General features: G+C 45.5%; 1 protein-coding gene across 6 annotated transcripts in view; it reads left to right on the forward strand.

The window, feature by feature from the left end:
* Positions 1 to 12,278, forward strand: part of ZWILCH (zwilch kinetochore protein) — a 31,581-nt gene that overhangs the window by 3,361 nt on the left and 15,942 nt on the right. For all 6 annotated transcript variants that reach the window (XM_084817495.1, XM_084817493.1, XM_084817492.1 and 3 more), the window contains exons 3-9: positions 744 to 795; positions 1,928 to 2,023; positions 2,105 to 2,220; positions 2,709 to 2,905; positions 3,501 to 3,580; positions 5,143 to 5,313; positions 12,170 to 12,241. In XM_084817495.1, coding sequence (XP_084673621.1) covers positions 744 to 795; positions 1,928 to 2,023; positions 2,105 to 2,220; positions 2,709 to 2,905; positions 3,501 to 3,580; positions 5,143 to 5,313; positions 12,170 to 12,241 — 784 coding nt within the window. The remainder of the gene's footprint in view (positions 1 to 743; positions 796 to 1,927; positions 2,024 to 2,104; positions 2,221 to 2,708; positions 2,906 to 3,500; positions 3,581 to 5,142; positions 5,314 to 12,169; positions 12,242 to 12,278) is intronic.

Genomic DNA, 12,278 nt, shown 5'->3' on the forward strand with positions numbered 1-12,278 from the left:
GCATCTTACAAATACGCAACTGTCAGCAAACCTAGAAGGCAGATAGAAAGGAGGGAGACCATGGTTGAACATTGAGCGAGGATTTGAACCTGGGTCTCTCTGCCGAAAGTCCGACACTAGGGTAACTACATTATGCTGACTAACACACTGACCGCAAAAGGAGAAAGAGGGTTATGGAAGTCTTTACTTATTGCTTTTCAGAAGTACAACCTTCCAACGTGGTTTACACAATTTAAAACAATAGAGTCTCAATAAAGTTTTGTACAGTACAAAACCCCACACACATCCTAAAAGGTCTGAGTGAATAAAAAAGACTTCAACTCATTCAGAAAAGATAACTAAGTCAGTGTCAGGTGATCTTCCCTAGGGAGTGAGTGGCAGGTGTCAGATGCCGCTACAGAAAAGGCCCTATCCCAGGTTATTCCTGCCTTGCTTTTGGCAGAGAGACCCAGGCAAGAGAGTGGTCTAGGGTTGCCACTGTTTTTTTTCCTGGTTCTTACCCTGTTACTTTAATAAAAGCCTGACAGCCAGAAATTAAGTGGGTAAAACTTTTTGTCCTATTTTGTACTAGATTTCTCTTTGTTGTTAAAAGGACCGTGACTGAGGTGGTGCGTGTATAATGCCAGATTATAGTTTTAGCAATGTTTATTTTCTGAAAGTTAACCAGAAATGGTTAACCAGGCCTTCAAATATTTCTGTTGAAGTTTGTTCAGAAAATCATTCAGCAAATTATTATGTTTCAGACTATATGAGGAAGGAAAGAAGAATATCAGCAAAGGACCATGTACCTTTGAGGTACGTATGTATAATTTCTTCCAAGTAACCATTCTGTTTTACAGAAATAACTGAAATCTTTGGGTTCCTGTCTCTGTAGTTGCTAAGCTGCCATTTTATTTAGATGGATATTCAGGAAAGGCAAAGGGGGTAGGGGAAGCAAAATATTGGATTAGTGAACATTAAAAATACAGCTTTTCTGAATCTGGGAAATGTATCTGTCATTTGAAATGACAAGTCAACTCACACTAAAAGAACAACAGGTATAGAGCCAATTCATTGGGTGCCTCGAAAGGTGCAGATTTGAGCAGTTGTTGGAATGAACCCTAGCAAAGCTCCTTGTAAAGAAAATATAGATGGATTTCCTCTTTCATTTTCACTATAGTCAATTACCTCAAGCTTTAGATACAGCTTTGGTGTAATTTGCCTTGAAGAGATTGTGCTTTGTTAGAAAATGATGATATAATTAAATATTGGAGCTTGTTTTAAAATTGATCAGCCTAATTGTTAAGGTATGCTTATGTTGTGATTAAGGATTCTATGTAATTTAGTATCTTCATTATGATACCTTCTACTGTCAAAGGATCCTGTGTGCTTTGCTCAAGATAGAGACATTTTTTTAGTAACAGCTGGATTTTTTATTTTAAAAAATGGAGGATCAAATGACCTGCTAGAGCCTAATCTGAACATCTGCAGACCTCTCCTTCCCCGCTCCATCTCAAGATTGTGATCATGCAGACACCATGACTTCAACACAAGTCAGCCTTTTTCCCTTCCTTCCACCACTCTCTCAACCTGCTTTTTGTAACATCTTCCCTGATGGAGATCTGGAGATCATGAAAGCTTGCACAGTTTTGGTGATCTTTTGGTCACCTAATACGTATTACACTAATACGGATTTTGGATTTTTTCATTCTGTGTGGGAAGATCAACTGTCTATCACCGCTAAGTTAAGTTCTGTGAGAGAGCTACAGAAATAAGCCTGAGATTTTGGAAGGTAGCTACCAGTTAAGGGAGATGGTATTCAGCAGAAGAGGCTGACTTGTATTCGCTTGCTTGAATACTAGTGATCTAAATGAATTAGATCATATAATCTTATTCTCTACCTGTCCAAAAACTGCACTATGAAAGCAAAGCTGTTTTCTTCTGCCAGACTGATATGCAAGGCTATTTGATTGGTGAAGGATGTACGAATCCCTTGGAGAACCTCTGGGACAGAAGTGGTGTGATGTTTGTTATAGAGAAAGTGGTAAGTTGGGTATACGTAGTTCAAAATTTTGCACTTTTCTAGGAATTGTCGTCATTCTGATACAGTTGCTTATTCTAATAGAGACCATGTGAAGAAACCAACAAACTGGAAGAGCAGCAAATAGGTGACACATCTACTTCTGAGGCTTTCCCAAAAGCGAATTCTTCACCACTTGCTTTACCAATTTCAAGAGCAAGGTGTGTTTAATCCTAGGTTTTATCTTGTTTTTTGTTAATTACTTGCCCATAGCAGGCCAACTTGACAGTTCCTGGCTTGTTCTGACCTGAGAACTATAGCTTCAGTTTGGACATAACAGGAAACTACGGATGATTGGGTACTTCCTGAGTATTTGCAGTGCTCTGCGAAGGGGCAGCATGAGGACAGCGCACGTGGGTGAAAGACTTGTGCATATTTCAGCTTATTAAGCCAAGACCTGTTTGTCTAACTGGACAACTAGGTTCTGATATGGAGCATTCTGTGTTATAATTCAGCATGCAGTATTAGGCTATGCCAAACCAAGAAAAACTAATTAATGACTGGCGGGTAACTAAGGAAAAACAGGTACAAACTGAGTCAGTGTGGTATGGAAAGGATTTAACTAGCAGTCCTCTCATATTGTACTCTTGACAATTATTTATCAAGTCTTACTGAACAACAACAACAATGTCTTTGCATCTGTTTCTAGGCAGCTGATTTCATTCTACACAATGTCTCAAAATCCAAACATGAACCATTTAAAAATAAACAAGACAGTACTGCTTCCTCCACTATGGGTGCGATGTGATCACTCTGATCCGAAACAAACAATTTGGCTAGGAGCTGAGCCTCTCAGCGCTGGAAACAAGCTTACAGGAATCAGTCTTTATACAGTTACCTGCAGTGGTAAGGTTTTCTCCTGATTAGGGTACATCTCAGCAAGCTCCTCATCAGATTTCAGTGATGGGAGGAAAAAATGGAAATATATTAATGTTTTAATTTTGTTTAAGCACCAGCAACCCTGTATGTTGTGCACATTTGCTCCGTAAGCAAAGTCTGCTTAGAGAATTGACTGTAGTTCCTGAGAAACTGAAGGCGTGTTTTAAACTCAAATGGTGGTCCTTGGGAATGTACTATTAAAGGTGCAATCCTGTTTTTGGGTGGGAGTGGCATTTCGAAAGACCTGCTGTGCTTCTGCCTGCATGGTGGGAGGAGCAATATTTACCACTTTTCCTCATTGGAGGGGGGGTTAACCATTTCCCTCCCTTTGTGAGCAGTAGAGGGAAATAATTTAGATCAGCTCCAGGACTTGTCTAAATGCTTCTTCATATTTGGGGCATGGCTGGGAGCATTTTGGATCCGTGGCCCCTCCTCCCTGACATCAGAGAGGTGAGGGGTGTGCATCTTTCCATGGGGGCATGGAGCAGGGGGAATTGACACATCACTCCATAAAGTCTTTGATAGTTAGATTAGCCCTGCTAAATTCCAGTTCTTTTTCCAGGTCCAATGTCAAGTAAAAATTATTCTGCAGACTTAGAAGAACTGAAAGAGTCTCACAGAATGAGACATCACTCTTCTGATGTAGGTTTCTCTTGTTTTTTATTCACACCTGTACAAATATTGCAACTTTTCTCATTTTAAAATGTGCTGGGCTGGAAAAATCTGAAGTTCATCATTGCCTAGGCTCCTAAAAGATTGGTATTGGTACTTGGAACACAACCAGCACAGGGCTAAAGCCTAAAAAATTTGTGTCTAGCTTCCAAAAATTGAGGCTAGTACCTTAGAACTCTAAACATTTTATGACTTAATGCAGGGTTAGGCAATGTGGTGCATGCACATATCAGTGCGCCCATGGATACCTTTCTTGGCACTGGCCAATGTGCCCTACCCCTCCCATTTAAAAACAAACACATTTTCTTAGTAGCAGCTAGTATTGCTGTAAAATAAGTTTCTGTTGGTGCTGAAAACTGTGGGTTCAAAGGTGTTGTTTTGTGTGCTGGGGCCCAGATGCCACCTTTGCCTTGTACTCAGTCATTTGGGCAGATTATTTGTCCTTTGCCATGCCTCCTATAGCAGTAATTTTGTGGCAGTGCCCAGGACAGTTCCTCAAATTGCCAAATGTGCCCATGGCCCAACAAGGTTGCATACCCCTGACTTAATGTATATATCTGGGGCCCCCAACCCTTTGGGCTGGTGGAATTTTGAAAGAGTATCATGGGTCTCACACAAAATGGCCACCCTGGTGGGCATTGGAAATCATAAAGCACCCACTTCCCAGAAGGCAAACTGGTGAGGCTAAAAGAAAAGTAACTTGCCTAAGAACCTAAATAAAAGGTTGAGGTGAGGTCTGAGCTCCAAAACACACAGCCACTCTTTTGAACCCAGAGCTTCCTACTCCAACACCCATTTCATACACAAGAAACTGAATACAAGGCAGAGGTGGGGGGGTCTGAGCCCTGGATGCCAAATCATATATTTGCCCCCACAAGGCACAACAAAATACTGATTTCATTGAGGGCAAACTGGTGATGCTCAGAGAAACACACACAAGCAAAATCACTCACCCAGACAAAAACAAACAAAATGGCCAACACCCCATCAAACAGAAACAAGCAACGTACATATATGTGCACGCGCACAGGCAAATCACCCCCTTGTTCTCCCCTACCACCATGTAGCACCTCCAGGATGTGCACCTCCACCCCCAGAGTACCTCCTTTTTCCTGGGAGGCTTGGCAAGCTTCAAAAAGAATTGCTGGGCCACAGTTGACCACCATTTTTATTTTCTAAGACTGCCTCTGGGCCCCAAAGGCATTACTGGAAGTAAAGATGGTGCTATAAGCCAGCATGTCATTTTGCAGCACACCCAGGCTCCCAGATTAAAAGCAAGACCATTTTTTTTAAATAAAAACAAATTTAAAAATCAGGAGGGTCAGGAAGCCTGGCGGGGCACCAAGAAAGGTATCTGTGGGCACCCCAAGTATACATTTACAGCGCAATCCTATAGGCATTTATTCAGACATAAGGTATGTTTAGGACTGCAGCCTTAATGGGATTTTTATGGTAACACTTTTAGTTTGGTTTTAATATCTGAATTATGAGCCTTTGTAATAGGCTACAACTATACATTCTGTTAATTCTAGTTGACAGTAAAGGGCTTTGCCTGTTATGAGTTCCTTGACGCTACTTCATTGGACTCCCTCTCTCTGGAGGACACCCTCATTCCCTTGGAAAGAAATATATATGCTGACTTTGCTTGGAACACTGTAATAAAGTTGCTGCAGACACCTCCCCTCACTTCTGTTGCTACACTGGTAAGGAAAATGCCTGTTGTAGCAGAATAGTGAAACTATGCTGCTAATTCAGTGTCATTTAATTGTGAACAGTTTAAACCAGTGATACTGATTTATTAGTCTTCATGTAACAATTTCCAGAGGATAGCTGTGTTAGTCTGTTGCAAAACTGGTGGCACCTTAAAGACCAGTACATTTAGGGAGCAATCCTATGGCTGCTAGACAGCAGCTAGACAGCCATTGGATATCCTGTTTTCTGGGAACCAACCTCGGAGCCTGCGCTCTGAGGTCGTTTCTCAGATAACCAACCTCCCGCAACTTCCGCACTGAGGCAGCTTAAAATGGCCCTGCACTCCACGCTCACAAGAGGAGCATGGAGCAGCTGAGTGTTATTTCATGCGCTGCAGATACAGTTAGTGAGCAGGAAGCGGCCTCTGGCACACTGTTTTTGTGGGATCAGTTCCAGCTTCTTCCTTCTGATGAAGTGGACAAGGTGCTTTCATCTGTAAGGCCAACAACCACCTGCTTACTTGATCCTTGCCCATTTTGGCTCATTATGAGCTGCAGAGAGAGGCTGGGTGAGGGGATCAAGGCGGTGGTGAACGCCTCCCTTGAGGAGGGAGTGATGCCATCAGCCCTCAAGGAGGCAGTGATAAGACCGCTCTTAAGCCCTCCTTGGATCCCCAAGTTCTGAACAACTTTCGCCCAGTCTCGAATCTGCCATTTTTGGGCAAGGTGATTGAGTGGGTGGTGGCGATGCAGTTGAAGGCACACTTGGAAGAAGCCGATTATCTAGATCCATTTCAGTCAGGCTTCAGGCCTGGGCATAGGACAGAAATGGCCTTGGTCACCTTGGTGGATGATATGAGGAGGGCTCTGGATAGGGGTGAATGCTCCTTCCTTGTTCTCCTCGACCTCTCAGCGGCCTTTGATGCTGTTGACCATGGTATCCTCCTGGACCGCCTGGAGGGGTTAGGCATTAGAGACACCGTATTACGGTGGTTCCGGTCCTTCCTCTCCGGCAGGTACCAGAGGGTAGCGCTGGGAGAGGAGGTTTTAGACCCATGGCCGCTCACTTGTGGGGTGCCACAGCGTTCCATCCTCTCCCCGATGCTATTTAACATCTATATGAAGCCTCTGGGGGCTATCATCAAGAGGTCTGGGGTGCGGTGTCATCAGTATGCGGATGACATGCAGCTCTACCTCTCGTTCAAATCTTCACCAAGATTGGCCGTAGAATCCCTGTCCAAATGTCTGGAGACGGTGAGTGGCTGGATGGGGAGGAACAAGCTGAAGCTGAACCCTGACAAGACCGAGGTACTTTTGGTGGGAGACAAGAGGAGGTTGGGGGATGTTGACCTGGTGTTGAATGGGGTACGGCTACCCTTGAAAAACCAGGTCCGCAGCCTGGGGGTCATTTTGGAGGCTCGGGGGTCAGCTGTGAGCCAGACAGCGCTGTACCAACTCCATCGGATACAGCAGCTGAGCCCCTACCTTCCCGACCATCTGCTCCCATCGGTAGTACATGCTCTGATCTCCTCTTGTTTAGACTACTGTGATGCGCTCTACGTGGGGTTACCCTTGAAGATGGTTCAGAAGCTGCAGCTGGTACAGAACGCGGCAGCTCGCCTGATTAAAGGCAGCCACTGGCAAGATCAGATCACTCCAGTGGTGAAGGAGCTGCACTGGCTACCAGTTGTTTTCTGGGCCAAATTCAAGGTGTTGGTTTTGACCTTTAAAATCCTGCCCAGCCTATCTCAAGGAGCGCCTCCAGCAACACAGACAGGCCGCTTAACAAGATCAGCCTCAGATAGCCTTCTCTCTGTCCCATCAGCCAGGACAGCTAGGCTGGTGAGGACAAGGGACAGGGCCTTCTCTGTGGTGGCCCCCACTCTGTGGAACTCCTTCCCTAAGGAACTCCATGCATTAAAAACGTGGTTGTTCAGGCACACATTTGGGGTGGGCTAGGGTAATTTTGGAAATGTGATGTTTTTAATGTTGAATTTTATTGTATTAACTGTTTTTATTGTTGTACATCACCCAGAGTGGCTGGGTGATTGATAAATTTAATAAATAAATAAATAAAAAGGGGGTGTTCCAGGGCGAGGAGGGCTGAAATGCCTGTATGACACATCCAGTGTGTCATACAGCAGCCTCCTCCCCTGCTCAGCCTTCCTGTAGCTAGAAGTTGGCTGTCTAGCCAAAAATGCAGGGCAGGAGAAGCTCAGAGGGAACGGTCCCCTCCGTGCTTCTCCTACCCTGCTTTGGATAGGTGGTTGCCTCCGAGTTCGGAGGCAGCCGCCTATCTGGATAGGATTACGCCCTTACTCTGGCATAAGCATTCATGGACTATAGCCCACTTCATCAGAGGCATGAGAGTTTATATATAATTTCAGAGTTATATATACTTTATAGGGCAGGAGGCAATCTGTTATAGGACGGACTCGGAAAACAAAGCAATAGAACACCATTTATTGTTACATACCGTTCCCAGCGAAAACTACTCAAACATAACAATGAACTAAAGCCCATTCAGGACAATGGCACTACCCTCTCAACAGGGCTTGAGTGGTAGGCCTGTACTCCCCCCCCCCAAAAAAAAAAAACAGCTACTCACTAGCAACAACAGGCCATATATCAAGGATACAAGCATAAGGGCCAGACTCTTCAGCAAACCCAGATGCCAGCTCTGTCCCCATATCTACTTTGGAGACAATATTACAGGGCCTAATAATATCACCCAAAACCTTAAGGAATCATTCACTTGTTTATATTCCAATGTAACATGCCATCTTCCATCAGCAATGCCCTTTAGCCTTTTACATAAGGCAAACAGGCCAGTCTCTATGAAAACGAATAAAAGGACACAAATCTGACATTGATGTCAATATTTTAAAACCAGTGGGAGAACTTTTCAGCTTCTCAGGACTGTCACTGATCTTAAAGTGGCCATTGTGGAACAAAGAAACTTTAAAAGGAGATTACAGGGAGAGAATGCTGAGTTGGAATTCATCATTAGGTTCAATTCTAGTGCCAGAAGCTTGCATCAAGGTAAAGGATTTTTATCACACTACATGTGTTACTTGACTTACCTAGTGCCAGGATGTTTGTGTTATCAGCAGCAACTTTACTGTGAATGACCACTGTTAATAATGTGATTGTCACTGTCGGTATTTTCTGCATTTAATTTTCTTCTGACCACACTGTTTACATTCTCCCCCCACCCCACCTTCCCACCATACATACTATATATAAATGTGAAACTCCATAAATTGTTTGGGAATGTTTGCCTGGGACATTGAGTGAGGAAGGAGTGCAGGTGGGAACAGGTCTTGAGAGTTTGTTTCCTTCCCACTTTCTACAGGTATTTCAAGCCAAAGGGCTCTTCCTCTGTGGAGAGAGGCCAGAACATCAAGAGTTAGGAGAGAAAGCATGCTTTCAGCAGCAGCTGGAATATCTTAGGCAGGGCCCCCCCTCTTCTGCATATGGCAACATCTGGCAGGGAGGCTCTAGACTTTTCAAGTGGGGTCATTTTTGGCTAGGTGATGTGGCTTCCCCCTCAACAGCACAGGACTTTGATAGCTTGGCAGATGAGGGCAGGTGAGGCCTGTTTTTATTACAATCTAGCCCCTGCTCCTCACTACCCCTATACTAAAGCCTGTAGTATTCCAGTGGTGGCCAGATCAACTCAGCCAGCCAGAGAGCCCCATCTCCACATTGGTGACATCTCGCCAGAAGGCCCTAGTTTTTTGGAGTGGAGATATTCCTGGCTGGGGTTGTGTAGCTGGTATTAATATGTGCCTGGGAGATGCTGTGGATAATTTGGAGGGGGAGTGCACACAAATCAGAGTGATTGCAAGCAGCGGCAGGTATGGCATTGGTGGGGTTAACATGCCAGTTGAGTAGAAAGAAGATCAGACATCTTACACCCATTTGCTTTTCTGGTGTGTGTGTCCCAACCCAAACCAGGTAGCCCCTGGTTGTTCTACCAGGTTGCCCCTGGGTCTTACGGTACTGCTGGGTAAGTCCAGAATAAGACCTCACTCATCCATGATTATATTGTGAATGAGGGGGCTGACCTGACATATATAACCAACACCTGGGTGGGTGAACGGCGGGGAATTAGTCTTATCCAGGTTGTCATGGATGCTAATGCCTCCTGCTGAGTAATGAGGCAGCAGAGACTCACTGTAATCCACAAACTCTTGGTTCAACTAATAGCACCTGTCCACCTCTGCAGTGACTACAAAAGCTTAGAGGTCCTCTAAGCCTAATTTGCCAGGTAAATCTTTTGGTAAGAGAGCTGCTGAAAGCAACTAAGGGCACAGTCCTATGCATGTTGAGATAGAAAAAAAAGTCCTACAACTCCCAGCATTCCCTAGCCAGCCATGGCTGGCTAGGGAATGCTGGGAGCTGTAGGACTTTTTTCTTTCTCAACATGCATAGGATTGTGCTGTTAGTTGCTTTTTCAGCTCCAGACAGGTTTCTCACCATATTTGGCTGGCTTTTTCTGAGCTCCTGTCTTCAGGGAGGATCCTCCTGCCCAAAGGTCTGACAGGCAGCCAATCCAGTGGGATGCCTCCCACCACTTCTTCTCAACTCCACCTGCTTAACTCTGCGGTGAGTTCTGGCATCTGTCAACCCCGAAACTCACTCCCTCTCCGACAGCACCTGGGTCTCCACAAGGAGGGGGGAAGACAGTCTCTGAGCCTTGCCCTACTCCTCAATAAGCTCCTGGGAAAGTTCTTCACTGGCTCCTGAGGAGTCTTGGGGCATTTCCTCCCCCACACCCTGTGTCTGCTGGTCTCCTAACTCTGGCTCCAAATCTGAATCAGAGTTCGAAACCAAAAAAGAGGGCCTGAGCTCAATCTTGACACAGTTATGCCTGTCTTAGTACTTGGTACTGCATTAGCGCCCACTCAAGGCAGGGGTTGTGGTCTACAGCAGGGGTCCCCATCCCCCAGGCCATGGAGCGGTACCGGTCCGTGGCCTGTTCGGAACCGGGCCATAGGGGTGTGCGAAACCCCCTTACCTTGGGTCCATGGGGGGGGGCTATCCGTCCCTCCCACATACCCCCGGAATCCTCCCCGGCCGGCTCCGCTCCACAGCTTGTCCGCAGAGCTGCTGGCTGGCTCCGGCCACTGGGATGCAAATGGTGTTCGCGTTCTTCAACTAATAGGCTACGTAAATCTTTATGTAGCCTATTATTGCAAAGAACAGGGATGCAAATGGTGTCCACAAGTCTGCCAGCAAAACCATCCCTCTCCCCTGCCCCCGGTCCGTGGAAAAATTGTCTTCCACGAAACCGGTCTCTGGTGCCAAAAAGGTTGGGGACCACTGGTCTATAGGGATTCCACCTCCAGGCTACCTGAGTACCAGTTTTTAGTGTTTGTATCTGGTGTTGGAATCTGTGACAGATTAGGGAATCTGCTAGTGTACCACCCATCCCGTTGTCCAGCAATCTCCCTGCCTGAGCTGACAGAGATGAGCTCAGACTTGGTGCTTAGGACTCCCAGGATGATTGTCCTGGGGGGACAACAACACCCATGTTGGGGCTGTCCAATCTGGTGTTGCTTGGGGCTCCACAGACACCATGACAACCTCGGAGCAGTCCCAATATATCATCAGCCCAATGTAGCAGATCACACTCTAAATTTGGTTTTCTCCGTTGGGCAGGAAGATAGCGACCTGAAAATTTAACATCTACCCCTTTGTCATTGTCAGATACTACCTGTTGAAGTTTAGACTTGCAGCAAGTTTTCTCTGCTGCAAGGGTAGGGGGCCTATTAGACTGGTCTGCACCCAGATCCTAGTGGCTTCCAAAGGACATGTATGTGTTCGTGTTCCAGCTGGTATGGCTGGTGCTCTTGTCAAAATCCTGGTCACTATGGAACACGGAGCTGACCAGGCTAGACCCATTTCAGTCTGAGTTCAAGCCTGGTTTTGGGACTGATTCACCCTTAGTTGCCCTTATGAATGACCTTTATCAAGAAGGACAGGGGGAGTATAACTATTGCTTTTGCTCAGCCTCAGTGGCTTTCAGTACCATCGACCATGGTATCCTTCTGGACTGGCTGTCAGTGTTGGGAGTTGGGGGCACTGTGTTACAGTGATTCCATTCCTACTTGAATGGCTGTTTCCAGTAGGTGTTGTTCTATGGCAGTTAAGTCATGGGGCTCCACAGGGCTCATTCTTGTTCCCCATGCTGTTCAACATCTTCATAAAACCACTGGAGGGGGTGTGTGTCCAGGGATATGGGCTGAGCTGTCATCAATATACAGATGTCACCTAGCTTTACCACTCATTTTCACCTAACCCAGGTGAGGCAGTGGATATACTGAATCAGTGTCTGCACAAGGTAATGGACTGGATGAGGGCCAATAAACTGAAGCTCAGTCCAGACAAGAGAGTATTTTTAGCAGGTGGCTCATCTGCCCAGCTGAACAGTGCTTAGGGATATATGAGAATTCAATTTTGGGGGTGAAATCTTGACAGGTTTTACTGGTTCGGCCCTGGCAAACTGTTTCCCCCCTGCTGGCATCGACGTGATCTGTAGTGAGTCGATCCAATACGTGGATTCCGTGTTGTTGTTAATGGTGGCAATTTGTACAAGTCTGATCTTTTTTCGGGTTTTTAAATTTGTGCAAATGGGGATGTAATTTTAAAAATATTTTTTATTGGCCATCTTGTGCATGTGCACACAATCGCATGTCTACCTATCCGCTATGTAGCCCCACAGAGCCATACTCTGTCTATGAAAACTTATGCCAGAATGAGTTTGTTAGTCTACGGTGCCACAAGGCTCTTTATTATTAGTCCTCATGGGATCTGACAAAAATCTGTTCCCCATCAATACTCTTATTTTTGGAACTTTCAGAAGGTTCAGATGGCATCTGGGAGCCCCTTGAGTTCTGTCTATGAGCTGAACAGGGAACTGCAGTTCCTCCTTGTAAGTATAGCTGTGACATTTCCAATGCTGATGTATA

The sequence above is a fragment of the Heloderma suspectum genome, chromosome 11, assembly GCF_057233095.1.
Source record: "Heloderma suspectum isolate Gila_16-S chromosome 11, 16-S_ref, whole genome shotgun sequence".
In the NCBI taxonomy this organism is placed as follows: domain Eukaryota; kingdom Metazoa; phylum Chordata; class Lepidosauria; order Squamata; family Helodermatidae; genus Heloderma; species Heloderma suspectum.